The sequence below is a fragment of the Hemibagrus wyckioides genome, linkage group LG19 (assembly GCF_019097595.1).
Source record: "Hemibagrus wyckioides isolate EC202008001 linkage group LG19, SWU_Hwy_1.0, whole genome shotgun sequence".
NCBI lineage: Eukaryota > Metazoa > Chordata > Actinopteri > Siluriformes > Bagridae > Hemibagrus > Hemibagrus wyckioides.
This window is the reverse complement of record NC_080728.1, coordinates 4,283,427-4,309,737: the sequence shown is the minus strand read 5'-3', so window position 1 is coordinate 4,309,737 and position 26,311 is coordinate 4,283,427. Positions and strand designations below refer to the sequence as shown.

Below are 26,311 nucleotides of genomic sequence, written 5' to 3'. Positions count from 1 at the left end.
CATGCTCCTGACAGCACTTTACAGGGCTTCTGATTGGCTAGGCATGCTCCTGACAGCACTTAACAGGACCTCTGATTGGCTAGGCATGCTCCTGACAGCGCTCTGCAGGGCTTCTGATTGGCTAGGCATGCTCCTGACAGCACTCTACAGGGCTTCTGATTGGCTAGGCATGCTCCTGACGGCACTTTGCAGGACTTCTGATTGGCTAGGCATGCTCCTGACAGCACTTTACAGGGCTTCTGATTGGCTAGGCATGCTCCTGACAGCACTTTACAGGGCTTCTGATTGGCTAGGCATGCTCCTGACGGCACTTTGCAGGACTTCTGATTGGCTAGGCATGCTCCTGAAAGCACTTTGCAGGGCTTCTGATTGGCTAGGCATGCTCCTGACAGCACTTTGCAGGGCTTCTGATTGGCTAGGCATGCTCCTGACGGCACTTTACAGGGCTTCTGATTGGCTAGGCATGCTCCTGACGGCACTTTACAGGGCTTCTGATTGGCTAGGCATGCTCCTGACGGCACTTTGCAGGGCTTCTGATTGGCTAGGCATGCTCCTGACGGCACTTTGCAGGGCTTCTGATTGGCTAGGCATGCTCCTGACGGCACTTTGCAGGGCTTCTGATTGGCTAGGCATGCTCCTTAACCACAAACTTCCTTTACCGCAAATTTGGATGCAGGTTTTTTTGTAGTAAGTAACGAAAATGCCTAACAGAAAATCTATCGGACTAAAAATATAGAATTTGTTTCAAAAATGTAGTGAAGTAAAAGTAAAAGTTGACAGAAATATAAAAACTCAAGTAAAGTACAAAAACTCTCAAAAAATACTTAAGTACTATAACAAAGTAATTTCACTTTGTTACATTACACCAATGTGTGTGTGTGTGTGTGTGTTTATTTAAAGTGGTTGTTGCATATTTTGTAATACTGATTTAGATTTATTTAGTTTTTCACTGGTTCCAGAAATTTCTAATTGTTTGTGGACTCCTCAGTTTGTGTGTGTGTTGTGTTTGTGTGTTAGTTTGTGTGTTAGTTTGTGTGTCAGATGTGTTTGTGTGTTAGTTTGTGTGTGTGTTGTGTTTGTGTGTTAGTTGTGTTTGTGTGTTAGTTTGTGTGTTAGTTTGTGTGTCAGATGTGTTTGTGTGTTAGTTTGTGTGTGTGTTGTGTTTGTGTGTTAGTTGTGTTTGTGTGTTAGTTGTGTTTGTGTGTTAGTTTGTGTGTCAGTTGTGTTTGTGTGTTAGTTTGTGTGTCAGTTGTGTTTGTGTGTTAGTTTGTGTGTCTGTTGTGTTTGTGTGTTAGTTTGTGTGTGTGTTGTGTTTGTGTGTTAGTTGTGTTTGTGTGTTAGTTTGTGTGTCTGTTGTGTTTGTGTGTTAGTTTGTGTGTCAGTTGTGTTTGTATGTTATTTGTGTTTGTGTGTTAGTTTGTGTGTCTGCTGTGTTTGTGTGTTAGTTGTGTTTGTGTGTTAGTTTGTGTGTCAGTTGTGTTTGTGTGTTAGTTGTGTTTGTGTGTTAGTTTGTGTGTCAGTTGTGTTTGTGTGTTAGTTGTGTTTGTGTGTTAGTTTTGTGTCTGTTGTGTTTGTGTGTTAGTTTTGTGTCTGTTATGTTTGTGTGTTAGTTTGTGTGTCTCTTGTGTTTGTATGTTAGTTTGTGTGTCTGTTGTGTTTGTGTGTTAGTTTTGTGTCTGTTATGTTTGTGTGTTAGTTTGTGTGTCAGTTGTGTTTGTATGTTAGTTTGTGTGTCTGTTGTGTTTGTGTGTTAGTTTTGTGTCTGTTGTGTTTGTGTGTTAGTTTTGTGTGTCAGTTGTGTTTGTATGTTAGTTTGTGTGTGTGTTGTGTTTGTGTGTTAGTTTGTGTGTCAGTTGTGTTTGTATGTTGGTTTGTGTGTCTGTTGTGTTTGTGTGTTACTTTGTGTGTCTGTTGTGTTTGTGTTAGTTTGTGTGTCTGTTGTGTTTGTGTTAGTTTTGTGTCTGTTGTGTTTGTGTGTTAGTTTGTGTGTCAGTTGTGTTTGTATGTTAGTTTGTGTGCCTGTTGTGTTTGTGTGTTAGTTGTGTTTGTGTGTTAGTTTGTGTGTCAGTTGTGTTTGTGTGTTAGTTTGTGTGTCAGTTGTGTTTGTGTGTTAGTTTGTGTGTGTGTTGTGTTTGTGTGTTAGTTGTGTTTGTGTGTTAGTTGTGTTTGTGTGTTAGTTTGTGTGTCTGTTGTGTTTGTGTGTTAGTTTGTGTGTCAGTTGTGTGTGTATGTTATTTGTGTTTGTGTGTCTGCTGTGTTTGTGTGTTAGTTGTGTTTGTGTGTTAGTTTGTGTGTCAGTTGTGTTTGTGTGTTAGTTGTGTTTGTGTGTTAGTTTGTGTGTCAGTTGTGTTTGTGTGTTAGTTGTGTTTGTGTGTTAGTTTGTGTGTCTGTTGTGTTTGTGTGTTAGTTTGTGTGTGTGTTGTGTTTGTGTGTTAGTTTTGTGTCTGTTGTGTTTGTGTGTTAGTTTTGTGTCTGTTATGTTTGTGTGTTAGTTTGTGTGTCTGTTGTGTTTGTATGTTAGTTTGTGTGTCTGTTGTGTTTGTGTGTTAGTTTTGTGTCTGTTATGTTTGTGTGTTAGTTTGTGTGTCAGTTGTGTTTGTATGTTAGTTTGTGTGTCTGTTGTGTTTGTGTGTTAGTTTTGTGTCTGTTGTGTTTGTGTGTTAGTTTTGTGTGTCAGTTGTGTTTGTATGTTAGTTTGTGTGTGTTGTGTTTGTGTGTTAGTTTGTGTGTCAGTTGTGTTTGTATGTTGGTTTGTGTGTCTGTTGTGTTTGTGTGTTACTTTGTGTGTCAGTTGTGTTTGTATGTTAGTTTGTGTGTGTGTTGTGTTTGTGTGTTAGTTTTGTGTCTGTTGTGTTTGTGTGTTAGTTTGTGTGTCAGTTGTGTTTGTATGTTAGTTTGTGTGTCTGTTGTGTTTGTGTGTTAGTTGTGTTTGTGTGTTAGTTTGTGTCAGTTGTGTTTGTGTGTTAGTTTGTGTGTCTGTTGTGTTTGTGTTAGTTTGTGTGTGTGTTGTGTTTGTGTGTTAGTTTGTGTGTCTGTTGTGTTTGTGTGTTAGTTTGTGTGTGTGTTGTGTTTGTGTGTTAGTTGTGTTTGTGTGTTAGTTTGTGTGTCTGTTGTGTTTGTGTGTTAGTTTGTGTGTGTGTTGTGTTTGTGTTAGTTGTGTTTGTGTGTTAGTTTGTGTGTCTGTTGTGTTTGTGTGTTAGTTTGTGTGTGTGTTGTGTTTGTGTGTTAGTTGTGTTTGTGTGTTAGTTTGTGTGTCAGTTGTGTTTGTATGTTATTTGTGTTTGTGTGTTAGTTTGTGTGTCTGCTGTGTTTGTGTGTTAGTTGTGTTTGTGTGTTAGTTTGTGTGTTAGTTTGTGTGTCAGTTGTGTTTGTGTTATTTGTGTTAGTTGTGTTTGTGTGTTAGTTGTGTTTGTGTTATTTGTGTTAGTTGTGTTTGTGTGTTAGTTTGTGTGTTAGTTTGTGTGTTAGTTTGTGTGTTAGTTTGTGTGTCAGTTGTGTTTGTGTTATTTGTGTTAGTTGTGTTTGTGTTAGTTGTGTTTGTGTGTCAGTTGTGTTTGTGTGTTAGTTTGTGTGTCTGTTGTGTTTATGTGTTAGTTTGTGTGTTAGTTGTGTTGTTGTGTTAGTTTTGTGTCTGTTCTGTTTGTGTGTTAGTTTTGTGTCTGTTGTGTTTGTGTGTTAGTTTTGTGTCAGTTGTGTTTGTGTTAGTTTGTGTGTCTGTTGTGTTTGTGTGTTAGTTTGTGTATCTGTTGTGTTTGTGTGTTAGTTGTGTTTGTGTCAGTTTGTGTCAGTGTTTGTGTGTCAGTTGTGTTTGTGTGTTAGTTTGTGTGTCAGTTGTGTTTGTGTGTTATTTGTGTTTGTGTGTCAGTTTGTGTCAGTGTTTGTGTGTTAGTTTGTGTGTCAGTTGAATTTGTGTGTTAGTTGTGTTTGTGTCAGTTTGTGTCAGTGTTTGTGTTAGTTTGTGTGTCAGTTGTGTTTGTCTGTTAGTTCGTGTGTTAGTTGTGTTTGTGTTAGTTTGTGTGTCAGAGTTTGTGTGTTAGTTTGTGTGTCAGTTTGTGTGTCAGTTTGTGTGTCAGTTGTGTTTGTGTGTTAGTTGTGTTTGTGTGTTAGTTTGTGTGTCTGTTGTGTTTGTGTGTTAGTTTGTGTGTCAGTTTGTGTGTCAGTTGTGTTTGTGTGTCAGTTTGTGTGTTAATTGTGTTTTTGTGTTAGTTTGTGTGCCATTTGTGTTTGTGTGTCAGTGTTTGTGTGTCAGTTGTGTTTGTTAGTTTGTGTCAGTTGTGTTTGTGTGTCAATTGTGTTTGTTAGTTTGTGTGTCAGTTGTGTTTGTGTTAGTTTGTGTGTCAGATGTGTTTGTGTGTTAGTTTGTGTGTCAGTTGTGTTTGTTAGTTTGTGTCAGTTGTGTTTGTGTGTCAATTGTGTTTGTTAGTTTGTGTGTCAGTTGTGTTTGTGTTAGTTTGTGTGTCAGTTGTATTTGTGTGTTAGTTGTGTTTGTGTCAGTTTGTGTCAGTGTTTGTGTGTTAGTTTGTGTGTCAGTTGTATTTGTGTGTTAGTTGTGTTTGTGTCAGTTTGTGTGTCTGTTGTGTTTGTGTGTTAGTTTGTGTATCTGTTGTGTTTGTGTGTTAGTTGTGTTTGTGTCAGTTTGTGTCAGTGTTTGTGTGTTAGTTTGTGTGTCAGTTGTGTTTGTGTGTTAGTTTGTGTGTCAGTTGTGTTTGTGTGTTATTTGTGTTTGTGTGTCAGTTTGTGTCAGTGTTTGTGTTAGTTTGTGTGTCAGTTGTATTTGTGTGTTAGTTGTGTTTGTGTCAGTTTGTGTCAGTGTTTGTGTGTTAGTTTGTGTGTCAGTTGTGTTTGTGTGTTATTTGTGTTTGTGTGTCAGTTTGTGTCAGTGTTTGTGTGTTAGTTTGTGTGTCAGTTGTATTTGTGTGTTAGTTGTGTTTGTGTCAGTTTGTGTGTCTGTTGTGTTTGTGTGTTAGTTTGTGTATCTGTTGTGTTTGTGTGTTAGTTGTGTTTGTGTCAGTTTGTGTCAGTGTTTGTGTGTTAGTTTGTGTGTCAGTTGTGTTTGTGTGTTAGTTTGTGTGTCAGTTGTGTTTGTGTGTTATTTGTGTTTGTGTGTCAGTTTGTGTCAGTGTTTGTGTTAGTTTGTGTGTCAGTTGTATTTGTGTGTTAGTTGTGTGTGTCAGTTTGTGTCAGTGTTTGTGTGTTAGTTTGTGTGTCAGTAGTGTTTGTGTGTTATTTCGTGTTTGTGTGTCAGTTTGTGTCAGTGTTTGTGTGTTAGTTTGTGTGTCAGTTGTATTTGTGTGTTAGTTGTGTTTGTGTCAGTTTGTGTCAGTGTTAGTTTGTGTGTTAGTTGTGTTTGTGTGTTAGTTTGTGTGTCAGTGTTTGTGTGTTAGTTTGTGTGTCAGTTGTGTTTGTGTGTTAGTTGTGTTTGTGTGTTAGTTTGTGTGTCTGTTGTGTTTGTGTGTTAGTTTGTGTGTTAGTTATGTTTGTATGTTAGTTTGTGTGTCAGTTGTGTTTGTCTGTTAGTTTGTGTGTTAGTTGTGTTTGTGTGTTAGTTTGTGTGTCAGTTTGTGTGTCAGTTGTGTTTGTGTGTCAGTTTGTGTGTTAATTGTGTTTTTGTGTTAGTTTGTGTGCCATTTGTGTTTGTGTGTCAGTGTTTGTGTGTCAGTTGTGTTTGTTAGTTTGTGTCAGTTGTGTTTGTGTGTCAATTGTGTTTGTTAGTTTGTGTGTCAGTTGTGTTTGTGTTAGTTTGTGTGTCAGATGTGTTTGTGTGTTAGTTTGTGTGTCAGTGTTTGTGTGTCAGTTGTGTTTGTTAGTTTGTGTCAGTTGTGTTTGTGTTATTTGTGTTTGTGTGTTAGTTTGTGTCAGTGTTTGTGTGTTAGTTTGTGTGTCAGTGTTAGTTTGTGTGTTAGTTTGTGTCATTGTTTGTGTGTTAGTTTGTGTGTCAGTTGTGTTTGTGTGTTAGTTTGTGTGTCAGTGTTAGTTTGTGTTAGTTTGTGTGTCAGTGTTTGTGTGTTAGTTTGTGTGTTAGTTTGTGTGTCAGTTGTGTTTGTGTGTTAGTTGTGTTTGTGTGTTAGTTTGTGTGTCTGTTGTGTTTGTGTGTTAGTTTGTGTGTTAGTTATGTTTGTATGTTAGTTTGTGTCAGTTGTGTTTGTGTGTCAATTGTGTTTGTTAGTTTGTGTGTCAGTGTTTGTGTGTCAGATGTGTTTGTGTGTCAGTTGTGTTTGTGTGTCAGTGTTTGTGTGTCAGATGTGTTTGTGTGTCAGTTGTGTTTGGATTTTTAGATTCTGAGTGTAGATGTATATTGTATTAAAATATCACAGTAATGTAAGGTGTGATTCTGCATTGTTTGGATCTTGACAAATTTGTACAGTTCTAATGAAATCAGGGTTTATATTCATCAGTGTGAGACTGATGTCTTCCTCACTGTGAGTGTATGTAGTGTCCAGAAAGGTGTGTGTGTGCAGTGGGGTTAGTTCTTGTCCTGTTAATGAATTTGGCTGTGATCAGACAGAGGGGTTAGTGTTTTAACAGTGAATGCGCTGACACAGAAAGGGTTTCAATCTGTTATCATTATACTCTACTGTGCTGTTGCTAAGAGCTGAGCAGAATGTGTATCTTCTCAAAGAGTCTCCTCATGTCCTTCCATTAACAATGTACAGAGCCAGGCTTTCACAGAGCTGCAGCAGATCATTTCCATTTCTTTTGACCTGCAAGTCAAAGTCATGGCAGGGAAGGTTAGTAAGGTTTCTGGGCTAATGATGTCCAAATCTAAAATAGTTTCCATGCTCTGTGTTAACGTCAGAGAGAGAGCCGCTGCAGGAGTTCAGGTCTCCACAGATCAGCACACTTCCCTGGGCCTGGAAGCTGCAGATCTCAGTGTGGAGCTGGAGTAGGATCTCCTCATCATAATAAGGGGAGTCACTGGGAGAGATGTTCACTGGACACAAGAAAATGTCTTTTGCTCTGTTGAAAATATCTTTCTTCATTTTTAAGCCCAATGTGTGATTTATTTCATTTTTGTGGTGCTGTAAAATCTGATCTAAATGATAGTTCCATCCGAGTCTCTCCCTTCTTAACAGTAGTGTGTTTAATAGATTGGAAAATTCATTCTTTATAGTTAGAGGAGCAGTGAGACATTGATCTAATCCAGGTTTCCTGGAGTCTGTCTTTTGGGTTTTCCTCAAAGTCACAGCTTTTACTTTTGCACCCGAACCATGAAAATGTAATTCCCTGAATGTTCCACACAGAGATTGTAAACAGTTTCATTTGAGAAGAGATGATGTTGTGTGTTCATAGTGAACATGTTCAGCACTTACCTCAGTGTCCATTATTCTGGAGCTGCTCTGGATTTGTAGCTGTGTAGTTAGTGCCAAGGAAGTGGATAGTGGTGATAGCTTACTAGTGTTACTACTCTCTCTCTCTCTCTCTCTCTCTCTCTATCTCTCTCTTTCTCTCTCCATGAACTGAATGAGTGCTGAGTGTGAGCATTTGGCTGAAGTGTCTGGGGTTCTGTCTCTCTCTATTATTTTATTTGTATGTTGATTTTCATATAAACTTTAATATTAAAAAACCCAGAAAAACACAGCAATACAAATATCTCTCATTTTATTATATGATTATAATAAATAAATGAACAACAACAGTAAATGAACAAACCTCTTTCAGCTCAGTGGTCACTTTTTACAGTCATGTTCTCAAGTTAGTTCAAGTTCTTTTGAAAGTTTTTAAGTTCTGCTGGCTTTTGAGTATTAATTATACTTTATATAATAAAAGTCTTGACTGTGAAGACTGTCATTGTGTCTCTCTACAGGTTGTATAAGTGTGGTATCTCAGATGAAGGCTGTGCTGCTCTGACTGCAGCACTGAGATCAAACCCCTCACACCTGAGAGAACTGGATCTGTCCTGTAATAAACTATCAGACTCAGAAGTGAAGAGTCTCTCTGCTGTACTGGAGAATCCTCACTGTAAAGTGGAGAAACTGAGGTAAGATCATCTCTCTGAGAGTCACATGACCTGCTCCTCAGTAAGACACATTCTCTAATAGTGAGAATGAAGCAGAAGTTTTAGCTTCATCATCAATGTCCTGAGGAGGAAGATTGTTTCTTTTTCTGCACACTGATGATTTTTCACAGACTCTGATGTGACTGCAATGTGTCTGAAATTACAGTGTAATGATGTAATAGAAAATGATTTGGAAACTAAAATTAAACAAGAGTTCTGTTCACATGAAGCCATGAACTTCTGTGTTTCAAATCATGCTTGAAAACACAACACTGATTGGTCAGTAGTGAACTTCCAAAGAGAGTATGATCGGTCAGTCGAGGTGAAAAATAACTTGTGATGGTCACTTGTGATTTGGTTTATCATCTGAAAACTCAGTCTATAAGAAGAATTTGCAGCGTCACTATACTGATGATTTTTGCTGCTAACACATCAGTATTGCAGATGATTATGTTTAATTAACTGTGGGAGGCAGAAATCTTGCCTCTATTGCAGATGATTATGTTTAATTAACTGTGGGAGGTCTTGTTGTCAGATTCTTCTGATATTTGAAGAAGTGCTGTGCAAGAATTGTATAAGAGTGAATTCAGGCTTGAAAAAGCTGTTGATAAAACTTTTTGACTGGAAATCTTTATTTGTAGTATTAAGTAGATTCAGAGATTGTTGGTTTTATTTTGTTTTGTTTTGTTTTGCTTGGAGACTTAAAGGGCCGGTGTGGGTGCAGGTTTTCATTCCAACCGAGCAGAAGCCACACTTGTTCTTGTTCAGTTTCTGGTTATTTCGAGACTGGACTACTGCAACTCTTTACTGGCAGGTCTTCCTCAGGCCTTCCTTTACTTTTGACCTGCAAGTCAAAGTCATGGCAGGGAAGGTTAGTAAGGTTTCTGGGCTAATGATGTCCAAATCTAAAATAGTTTCCATGCTCTGTGTTAACGTCAGAGAGAGAGCCGCTGCAGGAGTTCAGGTCTCCACAGATCAGCACACTTCCCTGGGCCTGGAAGCTGCAGATCTCAGTGTGGAGCTGGAGTAGGATCTCCTCATCATAATAAGGGGAGTCACTGGGAGAGATGTTCACTGGACACAAGAAAATGTCTTTTGCTCTGTTGAAAATATCTTTCTTCATTTTTAAGCCCAATGTGTGATTTATTTCATTTTTGTGGTGCTGTAAAATCTGATCTAAATGATAGTTCCATCCGAGTCTCTCCCTTCTTAACAGTAGTGTGTTTAATAGATTGGAAAATTCATTCTTTATAGTTAGAGGAGCAGTGAGACATTGATCTAATCCAGGTTTCCTGGAGTCTGTCTTTTGGGTTTTCCTCAAAGTCACAGCTTTTACTTTTGCACCCGAACCATGAAAATGTAATTCCCTGAATGTTCCACACAGAGATTGTAAACAGTTTCATTTGAGAAGAGATGATGTTGTGTGTTCATAGTGAACATGTTCAGCACTTACCTCAGTGTCCATTATTCTGGAGCTGCTCTGGATTTGTAGCTGTGTAGTTAGTGCCAAGGAAGTGGATAGTGGTGATAGCTTACTAGTGTTACTACTCTCTCTCTCTCTCTCTCTCTCTCTCTATCTCTCTCTTTCTCTCTCCATGAACTGAATGAGTGCTGAGTGTGAGCATTTGGCTGAAGTGTCTGGGGTTCTGTCTCTCTCTATTATTTTATTTGTATGTTGATTTTCATATAAACTTTAATATTAAAAAACCCAGAAAAACACAGCAATACAAATATCTCTCATTTTATTATATGATTATAATAAATAAATGAACAACAACAGTAAATGAACAAACCTCTTTCAGCTCAGTGGTCACTTTTTACAGTCATGTTCTCAAGTTAGTTCAAGTTCTTTTGAAAGTTTTTAAGTTCTGCTGGCTTTTGAGTATTAATTATACTTTATATAATAAAAGTCTTGACTGTGAAGACTGTCATTGTGTCTCTCTACAGGTTGTATAAGTGTGGTATCTCAGATGAAGGCTGTGCTGCTCTGACTGCAGCACTGAGATCAAACCCCTCACACCTGAGAGAACTGGATCTGTCCTGTAATAAACTATCAGACTCAGAAGTGAAGAGTCTCTCTGCTGTACTGGAGAATCCTCACTGTAAAGTGGAGAAACTGAGGTAAGATCATCTCTCTGAGAGTCACATGACCTGCTCCTCAGTAAGACACATTCTCTAATAGTGAGAATGAAGCAGAAGTTTTAGCTTCATCATCAATGTCCTGAGGAGGAAGATTGTTTCTTTTTCTGCACACTGATGATTTTTCACAGACTCTGATGTGACTGCAATGTGTCTGAAATTACAGTGTAATGATGTAATAGAAAATGATTTGGAAACTAAAATTAAACAAGAGTTCTGTTCACATGAAGCCATGAACTTCTGTGTTTCAAATCATGCTTGAAAACACAACACTGATTGGTCAGTAGTGAACTTCCAAAGAGAGTATGATCGGTCAGTCGAGGTGAAAAATAACTTGTGATGGTCACTTGTGATTTGGTTTATCATCTGAAAACTCAGTCTATAAGAAGAATTTGCAGCGTCACTATACTGATGATTTTTGCTGCTAACACATCAGTATTGCAGATGATTATGTTTAATTAACTGTGGGAGGCAGAAATCTTGCCTCTATTGCAGATGATTATGTTTAATTAACTGTGGGAGGTCTTGTTGTCAGATTCTTCTGATATTTGAAGAAGTGCTGTGCAAGAATTGTATAAGAGTGAATTCAGGCTTGAAAAAGCTGTTGATAAAACTTTTTGACTGGAAATCTTTATTTGTAGTATTAAGTAGATTCAGAGATTGTTGGTTTTATTTTGTTTTGTTTTGTTTTGCTTGGAGACTTAAAGGGCCGGTGTGGGTGCAGGTTTTCATTCCAACCGAGCAGAAGCCACACTTGTTCTTGTTCAGTTTCTGGTTATTTCGAGACTGGACTACTGCAACTCTTTACTGGCAGGTCTTCCTCTGAATGCAATTCGTCCACTGCAGATGATCCAAAATGTAGCTGCAGGGCTTGTTTTCAACCTGCCTAAGTTCTCCCACTCCACCCCACTGTTGCGTTCCCTCCACTGGCTTCTGGTAGCTGTACTCATCAGATTCAAAACACTGATGCTTGCCTACAAAGCCAAGAATGGACCAGCACCATCTTACCTCAAAGATCTTATTACTTCTCGCACTGCACCTCGCTCTCTCTGATCCACCAGCACTGCCCGACTGGTCCCACCATCTCTCAGGGTAAAAGGCAGGTATTTATCTAGACTCTTCTCTGTTCTGGCACCGAGGTGGTGGAATGAACTTCCCCTAGATGTCCGTACAGCAGAGTCTCTGACCGTCTTCAAACGACAACGTTTTTCCTGAAGCACTTGAACTAGCTCTTATCTTTCCCTGTTTTTATGTATTGTTATATGTTTAAAAAAACAATTTTAGACTATTGGTATCTTAAGTCTGTAACCTATTGAACCAGTGTTAATATATTTATTGATGGAAACTTAAAGCACTTTTGTACTTTTGTAAATAGTATCTTTTAATCTGGTGTAATCTAGAATTTTAAATGATTTCCACTATAATAAAACCATGAAAGAGCTTGCTTCTTTTTATTTTAGTGTTATAAAGAGGCTTTGTGTGAAGTGATGAAAGTTAAAGTTGATGGTCAGTCTGCTGTCCTCTGTTCAGCTTCAGCTGCTGATAGTTTAATATCACACACAACAGATGAGAGAAACTAAATCTAACACTCAGGAGGATCATTTTAATGACATTGTTCATTAGAATAAACAGGTGATATTAAATCCTCATGTCATTCTGAATAATAAAATCATTTACAAACACATCATCTTTAAAGGAAGTCTTAAACCAAGATAAAAATCTGTTGATGAAGACTGTGTCATTGTGTCTCTCTACAGGTTGAGTGAGTGTGGTATCTCAGATGAAGGCTGTGCTGCTCTGACTTCAGCTCTGAGATCAAACCCCTCACACCTGAGATACCTGAATCTGTCCTGGAATAAACTAGGAGACTCAAGAGTGAAGAGTCTCTCTGCTGTACTGGAGAATCCTCACTGTAAACTGGAGATACTGTGGTAAGATCATATTATAAATTATGGTCTAATCTTCATCCAGGTCATAATAATAGATAAAGACATTCTGTATAAATAAAACACAGTCACAGTTGTTCTTGTCAATACTGAATAAACCATTTACACTTTCACAGTCTGGGTTAAAGAATACACCAATGAACTAACAACTTCTCCAACAACTATTTAGAGTCTGATCCTGTTTTAGGTCTGATTACTGACAGTCTGATCTTCTCAAGAAAGATCTGTTCATGTGAACACTGATTAAAAACAGAGATTTTGTGGAGATGTGAAGCAGGGAAAAGTTACTGAAAACATAAATCATACATTTTAATATTATTGGTCACATATACAACCATACACAGTACAACATGGAGTGAAATGCTTTTCAACTGTCCATGACTTAAAAGTAGAAGAAAATAAAATGTAAATAATTAAAACAATAAAATAAATGAGTACACAATGACTATAGTGAATAAAGTACAGATGTGAGCAGTTAGTGCACATCATTAATAATCTGACATTGTAGCTGAGGACTGAGGAGATGAAACTACCAGACTAACACTTATCTCTGTGTTAATGAGGAGGATGTGAATGTGGATTTAGTTGAATGACCACATCCTGTTTATCAGATCTGATTTACTACAGATTTGATGGATAATGTTAGCTTGTTAGCTGCTAAAAGAATGCTTGATGATCTCTTCTCATTTCTAAACTCTTCTAAATCTGTGTGTGATTTAATCATCAGGGAAATCTTTATGAAGTGATTTATTCATTTAGGGGACTAGTTAGTTAGTTTACTCAGAAAAATAATACAAGTTTTTTAAATAGACTTTTTGTTTTAAAAGCATTAGCAAAAACATTTTTAGCAAAGCCCTTTACAGTGAGTTAAAGTGTAACTAAAGAAATGATCTGTAGCACATACTTACATTAAAGTTTGTTACAAAAAATGAATGCTTTGCTGTTTTTTGTAAAACAATTTAATTCTCAGATACTTTTATAAAATTCTAGTGTGTTCTGTGCTCCAGTAGTGATCAAACTCTAGAAATGTCCCTGTCTACAACCAGTGAAGACTGTGTCATTGTGTCTCTCTACAGGTTAGGTGGTTGTGGTATCTCAGATGAAGGCTGTGCTGCTCTGACTTCAGCTCTGAGATCAAACCCCTCACACCTGAAAGACCTGAATCTGTCCTGGAATAAACTATCAGACTCAGGAGTGAAGAGTCTCTCTGCTGTACTGGAGAATCCTCACTGTAAACTGGAGACACTGTTGTAAGATCATATTATAAATCATGGTCTAATCTTCATCCAGATCATAATAATAGATAAAGACATTCTGTATAAATAAAACACAGTCACAGTTGTTCTTGTCAATACTGAATAAACCATTTACACTTTCACAGTCTGGGTTAAAAAAATACACCAATGAACTAACAACTTCTCCAACAACTATTTAGAGTCTGATCCTGTTTTAGGTCTGATTACTGACAGTCTGATCTTCTCAAGAAAGATCTGTTCATGTGAACACTGATTAAAAACAGAGATTTTGTGGAGATGTGAAGCAGGGAAAAGTTACTGAAAACATAAATCATAAATTTTAATGTTATTGGTCACATACACAACCATACACAGTACAACATGGAGTGAAATGCTTTTCAACTGTCCATGACTTAAAAGTAGAAGAAAATAAAATGTAAATAATTAAAACAATAAAATAAATGAGTACACAATGACTATAGTGAATAAAGTACAGATGTGAGCAGTTAGTGCACATCATTAATAATCTGACATTGTAGCTGAGGACTGAGGAGATGAAACTACCAGACTAACACTTATCTCTGTGTTAATGAGGAGGATGTGAATGTGGATTTAGTTGAATGACCACATCCTGTTTATCAGATCTAATTTACTACAGATTTGATGGATGATGTTAGCTTGTTAGCTGCTAAAAGAATGCTTGAATGATCTCATTTCTAAACTCTTCTAAATCTGTGTGTGATTTAATCATCAGGGAAATCTTTATGAAGTGATTTATTCATTTAGGGGACTAGTTAGTTAGTTTACTCAGAAAAATAATACTTGTCGATTTAAGTTTTTTAAATAGACTTTTCGTTTTAAAAGCATTAGCAAAAACATTTTTAGCAAAGCCCTTTACAGTGAGTTAAAGTGTAACTAAAGAAATGATCTGTAGCACATACTTACATTAAAGTTTGTTACAAAAGTTGAATGCTTTGCTGTTTTTGGTAAAACAATTTAATTCTCAGATACTTTTATAAAATTCTAGTGTGTTCTGTGCTCCAGTAGTGATCAAACTCTAGAAATGTCCCTGTCTACAACCAGTGAAGACTGTGTCATTGTGTCTCTCTACAGGTTGTTTAAGTGTGGTATCTCAGATGAAGGCTGTGCTGCTCTGACTTCAGCTCTGAGATCAAACCCCTCACACCTGAGAGTACTGAATCTGTCTGATAATAATCTATCAGACTCAGGAGTGAAGAGTCTCTCTGCTGTACTGGAAAATCCTTGCTATAAACTGGAGAGACTGTGGTAAGATCATATTATAAATCATGTTCTAATCTTCATCCAGATCATAATAATAGATAAAGCCATTCTGTATAAATAAAACACAGTCACAGTTGTTCTTGTCAATACTGAATAAACCATTTACACTTTCACAGTCTGGGTTAAAAAATACACCAATGAACTAACAACTTCTCCAACAACTATTTAGAGTCTGATCCTGTTTTAGGTCTGATTACTGACAGTCTGATCTTCTCAAGAAAGATCTGTTCATGTGAACACTGATTAAAAACAGATTTTGTGGAGATGTGAAGCAGGGAAAAGTTACTGAAAACATAAATCATAAATTTTAATGTTATTGGTCACATACACAACCATACACAGTACAACATGGAGTGAAATGCTTTTCAACTGTCCATGACTTAAAAGTAGAAGAAAATAAAATGTAAATAATTAAAACAATAAAATAAATGAGTACACAATGACTATAGTGAATAAAGTACAGATGTGAGCAGTTAGTGCACATCATTAATAATCTGACATTGTAGCTGAGGACTGAGGAGATGAAACTACCAGACTAACACTTATCTCTGTGTTAATGAGGAGGATGTGAATGTGGATTTAGTTGAATGACCACATCCTGTTTATCAGATCTGATTTACTACAGATTTGATGGATGATGTTAGCTTGTTAGCTGCTAAAAGAATGCTTGATGATCTCTTCTCATTTCTAAACTCTTCTAAATCTGTGTGTGATTTAATCATCAGGGAAATCTTTATGAAGTGATTTATTCATTTAGGGGACTAGTTAGTTAGTTTACTCAGAAAAATAATACTTGTCGATTTAAGTTGTTTAAATAGACTTTTTTGTTTTAAAAGCATTAGCAAAAACATTTTTAGCAAAGCCCTTTACAGTGAGTTAAAGTGTAACTAAAGAAATGATCTGTAGCACATACTTACATTAAAGTTTGTTACAAAATTGAATGCTTTTCTGTTTTCTGTTAAACAATTTCATTCTCAGATACTTTTATAAAATTCTAGTGTGTTCTGTGCTCCAGTAGTCAAACTCTAGAAACGTCCCTGTCTACAACCAGTGAAGACTGTGTCATTGTGTCTCTCCACAGGTTGTGTGGTTGTGGTATCTCAGATGAAGGCTGTGCTGCTCTGACTTCAGCTCTGAGATCAAACCCCTCACACCTGAGAGACCTGCATCTGTCCAGGAATAATCTATCAGACTCAGGAAAGAAGCTGCTCTCTGTTCTTAAGGATGATGAACATTACAAACTACAGACACTGATGTAAGTAATAATAATAATTTTTTTAATAAAGTTCAACCTCATTATCATTAGTTTGCACATTTCTCTTTAGTTCCAATAAATATCAGATGACCAGGTTAGGAAATAAAACCAGTTTTAGAAAATTTCACCATATTCTATTTAATGTGAATTTTTCTAACAATTGTCTTTAATGCTGTTTTGTGTTCAGTAAAGTTTGTTGATTTATTCATGTGGTGGCAGAAAACAGGGATTCAGACAGAGTCTACAAAATGCATGAAAGTGATTGTAAATGAACATTGTGTCTTCTGTCATTCCTGTAAAATTCACCTCAGCTTCTTCTTAAAGTCTGCACTTAAATATAAATGTAGAACAAGAGCTAAATGACACAGTAGTGTTCCTGTGATTGGATAAGAGCAGTGATGTGATGGGTAAATATCTGCTCATTATCCTGTTAGAACTTGTGGAAGTTCTCATTTGTTCTGGTTAAAAGTTAGAACACAGATGTTAGTAAGAATGAAGAAATGTTGAAGGATTCATTATAAACAGGAGATGATAATGTTTCTCTTGGAGCAGAGATGATTACATGCTGTTGATCATGAAGTATCACAGTCCACTTTGTGCTGATTAATTCACATCTTTTTCTTTTATATTCAGGATGTAATGAATATCTGTGTGATGAAGACTCCAGTGTTCCTGCATGTTGGGGAATAGAGAAGATGTTTATATTTTTAAAGTTTGTCGTGACAAACTTTGATGTTGTCTTGATGGAGCAAGTAGTCGAGAGTGGGGAGATTCAGTGGCAATACATTTGGTGGAGAGCAGACAGATAGGGTCCTGATCCATCTGGAGGCGAGTGGAGAGATGGGGTGCCAATACTTTTGGAGTCGGGTGGATATGTCACCAGAACACACGTCCTGAAGTTCCCCTCAGTGTGCTGAGTGTTTTGATATGTCATGTGTGTATGTTGCAGTAGTATAGCCATTTTGCTAATTTTGGGGTGTGGCTCTACTGGAAAACTGAAAGTCCGATCGGTTCTAAAATTTTCTCCTTCATCCGGCCCGAGATTCTGAAGGATCTTGGCGAGTTTGGTGTTGATCGCTCAAAAGCCTGCTGAGTTATAAACCTCCAAAGTTTTGAATGGAATTCTATCTGGAAAAAGGCCATTTTGAGCTTCCGTACCGGGAATACCGGAATTCTGATCTCTTAGAAAATTAATAGCAACCAACTTCAGACCAGGATGAACAACCATGCCAAGTTTGGTGCATGTAGAAAGCTGTAGGAGGAGTTACTCTTGATTAATTTTGTAAGAAAAATAATAAAAAAGAGAGTGTGAGTTCTGAGACTTTACCTGTGGTATGGTTGTTGGTGCCAGATGGACGGGTTCAAGTGTTTCAGAAACTGCTGATCTCTGGATTTTCACACACAACAGTCTCTAGAGTTTCCACAGAAATGTTCTATCTCTAAAGGTACTGGGAGAACGTGACTATCCTGTGACCTGAAGTCATGACAATTACTGTTTATTTGCATTATTTACAGTTTCAGTTTTACTTGTAAATGTGTTTAGAGCTTTTTTTGGATGAACTTTGTACAGATTTTACAATTAATAAAGTATATTTTAAAACAAACATGAATGTTTTGTGGGACTTTTATTGCTGAGTTAAACTGAGCTGTTTGATTCACTGGAAAGACATGGATGTGACACAACTTTACATTTCTATAGACACAACTAAAACTAGAACACCACGTTTAAGAACAGGAAGTTGAAGTTAATAAGTTTTTTGTAGTTTAGCAGTCTTACATCATTGTGGAGAAACTTCTTTACAACAATACTTCAGTTCTCTGAGAGTCACATGACCTGCTTCTTAGTGAGACACATTCAGTGCTCTTTCATGGATAAAACTCTTTCACTAGCTGTTTACACAGTAAATAGTGATGGCTGTGCTTGGTGTTCAGAAACGTAGCTGTTAGATTACCATCTCCCCTCTGCAGCTACTGATTTATTGTACTTATTAATGACGATATTTTACATGAGCCCAGATGATAGCATTTTAGCATTACGTTTTTTCCCACTCTGCTCCTCAAGCACTTGAAAGCTACAGCAAATGCTCAAATTCTGCAAAATTATAACATAATATTTAACTTTGCACAAGAATCAGTGAGGTCTAAATAACAAATAAAAAAAATAACAATAATGATGCAGTAGAAATACAGAGCAGTAGATACATTCACATTATTTTCATTTCAAAACTTTTGTTTTTACCGTGATTAATGTTACATGTAGGCCTACACAAATTTAATATAAAAATATTTGTTTATATTCTAATAGTTTAATTTTCATATTAATAATTTGATCTAGAACATACTTCTTTAAACTATTTACCATTTTAATCATGCTCTTGTCAGCATCACCTTGCAACATGGAGCAAATGATGCAGCAATCCACTGCATTCCCTAGAAACAAACTGGTGTTTAATAAATGATCAGATACGATCAAATACATAATTACATGCATACAGATTTTCTTCTCAGAGCATGTTTAGCTGCCCAGAACACTGTGGTGGTTGATGTATTTTGATTATCTTGGCACGCTCTGTGCTGATTTCATGATGTTTTTGTCTATGACCTTATCTTCTGACCACAATATCCTTTCTTTAAGACCAATAAATTCTTGTAATTGAATAAAGAATGTGTCGAGCACAAAAACTCCATCATCAGCCCACCTGTAGAGAAATCTGCCACCACCTCTGTAGACACCGTCGATGTCCGTTGTTTATGCTTTTAGTTACTCATGGATAATGCCTTTTATTGCACATACAGTAGATAATGACAAAGACCACATCTTTGGTTTGTATAAATACTCGCTGTCTGTCTCAGTTAACTTTGAAGAACATTGCTCCTCGACTCTGTGTGTATCTTTTGGCATTATTCTTCCCTGATATCAGCTCAGAGGCAGCGGCAACAGTGTGAATCGGATTTCTTCTCAAAATGTGAACCCAAAAAAAATTTCTATCAGTGGTGGCTTCACATATCTTGGTGTAATAGCATGTTTGCCCTGTAAAATTGTAGGTGTTGTGTGACAGGGCAGACCTAGCCAGGCTTGGAAACTGGCAATGACTAAAATGAATAAATCAGTAAGTGATGAAATACACTAGTTAATAGATCTAATATATGCAACATTACAGTAGAAATAATGTGCTGTAATGAACCATGTGACTGATTAATCTCTGCTTAAAGGCTGGATCATGACCTCCTTTGCTGTGAATGCTTTTGTGGAGTATGAAGTATGTCTGATTAGATGAGCTCTGAGTATTTTAGGATTGTGATCATTTCTTTGACTTGAATGTTCTTAAAGATTTTTATATTGTGTGTCATTTTCTAGGGCATTACTACAGACATTTCTATAACCAAAAGTATTTTTGATGCTTAGTCTGATTATTTTCTTTTCACAATTTCAATTTGTTTTAGGACAACAGCTGTTACATAACATATAGTGTGTGTTTCTCTCAGTACAATAAATGGTAAGGCACAAAAAACAAAAAATGGACAGACACAATATCCCAAGTGTGTGCCATGGGGCAAGTTTAAAGCACTTTTCTAATGAAACTATGAAACCAGTTTTCTTAATAAGACATTGAAAACAGAACATGAAAATCTGGTCATGAACCAAGCAAGGCAAAGTTGTTTAAACAGTTACAAAGGCTATAAATGAGTAATACAAGGTATAGAGTAAAAGATGAATTTAATGTCTCTGAGGGTACTTGAAACAAGATGATGGGGTCCGGTGACAAAAATAAACCCATGTTCTAAGTTATTACATTTACTTGGAATTTCCACATTATCTTTTGAGGTCCAAGGTCCAAACTGGCAACAACATGACCAACAATCATTATGCTTCTACCATCCTTTTTAATGGTAAACACAAAAGATCTTTCTAATATTAAGTCAGCACTATGAGATGAAACATTAGGACGAGTACAAAAACCTGGACACACAGCAGAAGCTACAGAGGGTAGAAGAGTTTAAAAAGAGTCTGATGTCATGGCAGAATATGTTTACAAAAGCAAAATCACAGAGTGAAGCTGCTGTGAAAGCTAGGTTTATAGTGGCAGAAGAGAAGGACAAATCAGCCTGGGCATTTACCGAGGGGAGTTTTTGAAGCACTGAATGATTAAAGTGTGTGACGTCTTCCAGACAAATACAAGCATTTATAAATGTAAGCTGTGGGAGATAATTTTGTAAATGAGAATATATATATGAGGTATGTGTGAAATAATCAGGGGGACAGCAGGAGTGAGTTCTCAGGTAAGGTTTATTCGTTAGGTCGTTTGAGCTTAAGAACAATATAAGGTTTAACACGGCATGTTGGCCTGTCATGGGCCTTGCACACAGGCTGCAAGGGCTTTGAAGAACAAATAGTTGTATCGATGATGTCAGTCTGGCAGGCTTTCTCTGCGGTACCAGGCTTTCCAAACTTGGACCAATCAATGGCAGAGACGCACCCTAGATTGTTATGGTCAATCTTCGCTCCACTGGTACCTTGAGCGGTAGTGATCTCATCATGAAGTAAACGCAGCGCGTGCTGGATGGCAATGGAGGTACCAGGCGAAATATCTAGAGTACATACATAGAAGACAGCGGATAAATCAGAAAATCCGTGAGGTGTAGAGGTTAATAAAAGAAAGGGTGTTGGCCCCTGGAGAACTGAGAACTTACCCATGCTGTCTCCTGAAGAAGAATGAGGTATTGGCAAGAGTGAGGCCGAAGACAATCCCACTGGTGGGGGCGGAAACGCCCAATTTTTAATATAATGATTCAGGAAAGTTTAATTATAATGGTATTCGAAAAGTTGTAAATTCAAAGATAATGGTGTAAAAAAGAATCTAAAAGGTCTAAAAAAGAAAGATGGGTGGGATTGTCTGGGCAAAGAACCAGTGACGTGTTGCATTGGGAAGATAAGGGAAATGTATATAAAGGCTGTAGTTGGAGTTCCCCGGAGAGAGGTTGTTGGGACGTTCATGCGTGAGCATCTCAATTCTTGTATCAGCGCTGATTACAAAATAAAATCTCTTATCTGCATTCATCTAGTCTGCTTGATTGGCTTATTTAGTTTTGAGGCCTTACTAACTATGAGTCTCACTTAGACTGAGCTGTCGGGTCAGTGTGGAGCTGGAGTCAGATTTTAGTAGTGAGTACAGTAGATTTTTATTCCACATTGTTTTGGTGACCCCGACGTGATTTCAAAGAAGACGAGATTGGCACAGAGAGAACAGCAGAGCCCCAGACCCGGGACCTGAGGCTGCGGCCGCCGCCCACGGACCAGACACGGGATCCAACTAGGAAAGAGGTAAGGCAGAAGCCTGTTTAACCAAATTTCTGCATTAGTTGTGTGTGGTCTGGGGAGGCGGAGGCGCTCGGCCCAGGGTCGGATCAGCTCTGCTCCAACCTATTGAGGCAGAGAGGCAGAGTGAGTGTAAGTTAAAACCACATAGAGTGACATGATAAATTGCATGTTTTGTATTGAAAAGACTAGATGATGTCAGATGTATGAATGTGTAAAGGCCTGTATGATCGAAAGTCCTGGTGGGTTCCAGGTGGTATGAGAGAAATTCCTGTGAAAAAGACCTTATTTGGACGCAAACGGAGCGTTTAGTAGCAGAATAGTAAGTTCTGTGAACGTGAACACCGTCACTGGAAAAAGAAAAATAAGTGTCAAGTAGCAGGTGATAAAAGAGAAGAGTAAAATTCCTGGATCCGGGTGGTAGTGAAAGGAAAATAAGAGACGAAAAGAGAAATATAGTGAAAAATCCAGGATCTAGGTGTAAGAGAAATAAGAGATAAAGAGAATATAAAGAGAAAAAGCGCTGAATAGAAAAGTCCTGGATCCAGGTGGGAGAAAATAAAGAAAAGATTAAGAAATAAGGAGAGGCCTGCTGTCGGCCTTTGTCTGTTGTCTGTCCTGATTGTATTGCATGCAGTGTTTGGGTGTGTTGAGTGCGAGGGGCTGTGTGAGTGTGAGTGCATGAGGAAAATAAATGGTGATTGGATGTGCGCACTGTAAATAGCACTGTATTAACCTTTTGTTTATTAACACTATTACCGTGAGAGTATAGGAAAACCAGTGTGTACATGCATGCACATTGATATGGAGTGTGATATATGAAACAGGTGGGGATGATAGGGCTGAAGTTGAAAAGGAATAGCAACAGAGTGAGAAAGTAAGGCAGAAGTCTTAGTGCATGGATGTAATCATACTAAGGTTTGATATATATGTTTTAGAGGTGCACTACGTGAGAAATGAAGGGAAAGTAAGGGTAGTAATGGTGTGGACCAGAATAGCCTTTAGAATAAATCTTATAGTAAAGCGGGCGTCCACATACCGTAAGTGAGGACCTAGTGCCAAGGGTGAGGTAATGTTTCATCACAATTTGTTGTGCACTTATTAAATTGGATGAATACGTGTATCTGTCGCGCGTATAATTGTTCCACCCTCTACTGACGTGAAAGTGTGGTTTGACATCCATGGGGTCCATGTGAAGATGTAGCACATCGAAGGACACTAGTAATCCTGAATGGTGGAAGTGTGTGTATCCGCCTACACGGGGCGACACCGTGTGAGTGCTTACTTTACCGTTCCGGAGGAACTAAGTGAGGAAGTTCCCAATATTATCACAGAAAGAGCAAAAACTCGCGGATTAGAGCTAAGACTTAGCAGTCCACTACCATTCAAGCGAATTGGCTATAGGTTTCCAAATAGGTTTGAAAGGGAGTTCGCGGAGGCAGCACTAGAGTTGTTGAGAAAGGAAGCTGGGAAACTCCTGGTTAGGGTCAATTTAATGTGGCCTATGACCTCAAGAGGTCCTCAATACACGGAAGTTTGGATTAGCATGTGGAAGTTGGGGCAGGATCGGAGGTTGTGGAAGTGTTTCATTGCAGGAAGTTTAACAGTAGACCCTCAGGTGGTGATGAAGAATTAAAAAGAACAAGGGTGTGTGTGTGTGGAAAAAGATTGAGTGCATTCTGGAGTGGTGGAGAGGTGTGTGTGTGTGTGCGGGGGCATTGTGCCAAGAAAGAGTGAGTAAGAGCGGAGACATCCCCCTAGAAGGAGGAATTTCATACAGAATAAGTGAGGGAAAAGAGCTGTACATATGAATAGGCTGAGGAGTTCAACGGCTAGAGACACGGTTTGTGGACTTGGAACGAAATCAAAAGCGGCTGAAAGCAGGCTTAGCGAGGGAGGGATATTGTGCAATCAGCAACAGAGAATACTTAGGAAAAATCCACCTAAAACTTGGGTCTGCATTCTATTGGGCCACTCAGTGAATTGTAAAAAGTGTGACCCAGATAATACAACATTACCCTTATTGAAGTATTGAGCTATTATATTGATACCATATACTGCATGCGCACTACTGTTTTCTTCAGCTGTATGGCCTTTCGCCAAGACTTGGAGATAGAAACAAGGGGAATACGCACACACTTTTGGGATGAGTGGACATATAAAGATAGAGAAGGAGTAGAGCACTGGCAGCCAGAAGATTTGATTAGAGATAAATTGTGGGCTCTGACAAAGTTTGACGGACTGTACACCTTACAAAGAACGTTCCCTGACGTAGACTGGTACGAAGCCTTGAGGAAGATTTGGCGTCCCAAGTTGTTGAGTCCTATATTGAGAGCACTAGTTGACGCTCCTGAGCCCAGCAGTGTAGCCATCCCAATATTTGATTTCATCAGTGACCCATATAAGGAAGATGACGAACCCCTGGCAGAGTTATTCCAGCCCAGACCAGGCCAGTACAATTATTGTTCGGGATTGACAGCAACTGTGACAGTAGAACCGCGACTCATACATTGGGAAAGAGGTTTTGCAACGTCAGTGCTGATTGATAAGGTCAATGCGCTCGGTGAGAAGATAAGAAAGAATCCAATAAGGCCGAGCTTGACAGTGAAACGAATCAGCGTCGCACTGACGTGGTCAGAAGGCAACAGGAATCCAGGAGAGAGAAGTAGCGCATACAGGGCACAACAGGGGTGCATCATGAGTGAAGGGAGAAGACAGCCTACACCAGTTGACATTATAATAGCGCAACACAAACCTGACGAGAAGTATGTCAGGAAGTGTATGAGAAAATGGCATGACAGGACTCAGGGGACATGGCAGTGGCTGGTGGAAGGAACATTTGATGAAAAGGCCTGCTCAGAAGTGAGAGAAATGCTGAGACACTGGAAGCCAAGCAAAGATGATGATAAATCCAGAGGAAAGAAGTATAGGCGATTAGAGATTCTGGAATGGTTCATGAGAGAAGGAAAGAAGGTCAGAGAAGTGGAAGAAGCGGTGAAGCGAGCGATAAAGAAGGAAAAAGAGCGGAGTAGAGAGGAGAGAGAAATAGAAAGACCACCGCCAATCTACTGTCCACCACCCAACTACAACGAGCCAGTGGTGGGCAGGGAACAAGTGGGAGTGTATCCAACCTTAACGGACTGCTATGCCGACTGGACAGGATGGGAAGACGTGGAGATATCAGTTGAAAACCCAATTAAAGGAAAAATTAGAAGGAGCAAAGAGACAAGGGGAAATCACAGTGAAAATGAGGAAGAAGGGGAGGCAGAGGAGATACTGCAAAGAGCAAAGAAAGAGAGTGAAGAGTATTTGCAAAAGGGAAAGGAGTTCACACACTCAACACCAGTGGGGGACAGTGCCGAGAGATATATCTCAACGTGTGCGAGTGGGCCTACAGCGCCCCCTACGCTCCCGGAAGAATGGGAAAGAGATGAACCAATGAGTGAGGAACAGGGTGCGTATAATCAATCCCGAACAGAAAAGACAACAGGGCCACCGGAAAAACAACCATGTGCTGAATACTGGCGAGAAGATCCAGAGAGACAGGTTAGAGGAGTGCTGTACATAGAGCCAAGGGAAGATGCAATAAAGAGACAGAGGGACACCAAAGAGCAGAAGGTGAAGGATAGTGTTTGTGATTTCGCGCAGCAGCTGGAAGATTTAGAAGAGCGCTTACAAAATTCAGTTACAGCGTTGGAGGAGCAGCTGGAACGGGAGCGCACGCGACCAAGAACCTTAAGGGACAAGAAGTCACTAAAAGCACCGCAGAGATATGGGTTTGATGGTGAGGAAGAGGTTCGAATGAATCCCCTGGTGACAAAAGGAAGAGATGTGCAATATGTTCCATGGACATTTATGGATATGGTAGGATTAAGCTCACAGCTACCGGAGATGTGTAATGGAGGGCAGAGGTGGATTACAAAGTTTGAAGAAAAGACAGCAGGACATACCTTGTCGATAGGAGATGTGAAAGCCATATTAGCCCAAACAATAGGGAAAGCAAAGACAGCTGTAATACTGGATGAAGCTGGACTAAAAGGAGCAATGGATCTACCAGGCTGGGATGCTATAGCACTGGGGACATGGAGAAACAGGTTGTGGAATGAAATAAGGAAAACCTACCCCACGAAAATGGACCCAGGACAACTGGAACACATGATTCTGAAGGAAGAAGAAAATGTAGTAAAATTCATCCATGATTATCAGAATAAATGGAAGGAAGAGACAGGTGGAACATGGGACGAGACGGACACAAGTAAAGGACTGTTTAAATTAATGCTGAAGAAATGTCTACCAGAACCAGTCCAAACCTCGTTGGATGAGGTGGTCGGTCTAAACTCCATGCCATGGGATACCTACAAAGCACATGTGATACATTATGTGGAACAATACAGAAAGAAACAAAAGGACGAGAAAACAGCCTCAGAGGCCCTACTGACACAGTTATATAAAACACAGCTTGGCGAGTTGACAAGAGCTAGACAGAAAGAAAAGGAGAGAGAAAAAGCAGGAAAAATACAAGCCGCAGTGGTTATCCCAGCAGGCCAAGAACCAGTACAGAATAACCAAATGCTGCCGCAACAAGGACAAACACCGCAGCAGCCGCAAATGATGCCACAACAGCAGGCGGCAGCACCAAACTCACAGCATCCACAAAATAGTCAGGTGTACCCAATGACTCAACCCATTAATGTCCACATTGGCGGTGCACAAGGAAGATTTAGAGGACGCCCAATGAGAGGTCGGTGGCAAGGGAGAAGGCAGCCATGGGAACGATTTGGATCACCACCGCAGGGATATGCGCCGCAGAGTCCTGGAGGGCCCCAAGGACTGAGTTATGCGCAGGCACCCCCCAATCCTCAGTACCAACAGCCTCAACAACCACTAGAGTGCTGGGGCTGCGGAGGGACTGGACACATGAGAAGAGACTGCCCACATATGTATCAGCCCCAGATAGGCCCGGGACTGGGGCCCGCACCAAATTGGAGTTGAAGCGGCCCTGAGAAGCCAGAGGGGGAGAATATGCAGTATGCTACTACACTGCATCCGCAACAGGAACCAACTGTCATGGTAACACTCAATAATGAGCGTCCTTTTCCATTCATGATCGACACAGGTGCC

The 26,311-nt window shown here is 39.0% G+C and overlaps 2 protein-coding genes across 9 annotated transcripts in view; one reads left to right on the top strand and one right to left on the bottom strand.

Moving 5' to 3' along the window:
• LOC131369996 (NLR family CARD domain-containing protein 3-like) overlaps window positions 1-26,311 on the top strand; it is a 305,079-nt gene that overhangs the window by 30,271 nt on the left and 248,497 nt on the right. The window contains exons 14-18 of one of the 2 annotated variants that reach the window (XM_058416956.1): window positions 7,805-7,978; window positions 9,944-10,117; window positions 11,893-12,066; window positions 13,158-13,331; window positions 14,430-14,603. In XM_058416956.1, the coding sequence (XP_058272939.1) occupies window positions 7,805-7,978; window positions 9,944-10,117; window positions 11,893-12,066; window positions 13,158-13,331; window positions 14,430-14,603 (870 nt within the window). The remainder of the gene's footprint in view (window positions 1-7,804; window positions 7,979-9,943; window positions 10,118-11,892; window positions 12,067-13,157; window positions 13,332-14,429; window positions 14,604-26,311) is intronic. The other variant, XM_058416957.1, reaches the window with a different exon arrangement.
• LOC131370006 (NACHT, LRR and PYD domains-containing protein 12-like) overlaps window positions 1-26,311 on the bottom strand; it is a 378,843-nt gene that overhangs the window by 202,500 nt on the left and 150,032 nt on the right. The window lies entirely within an intron of this gene.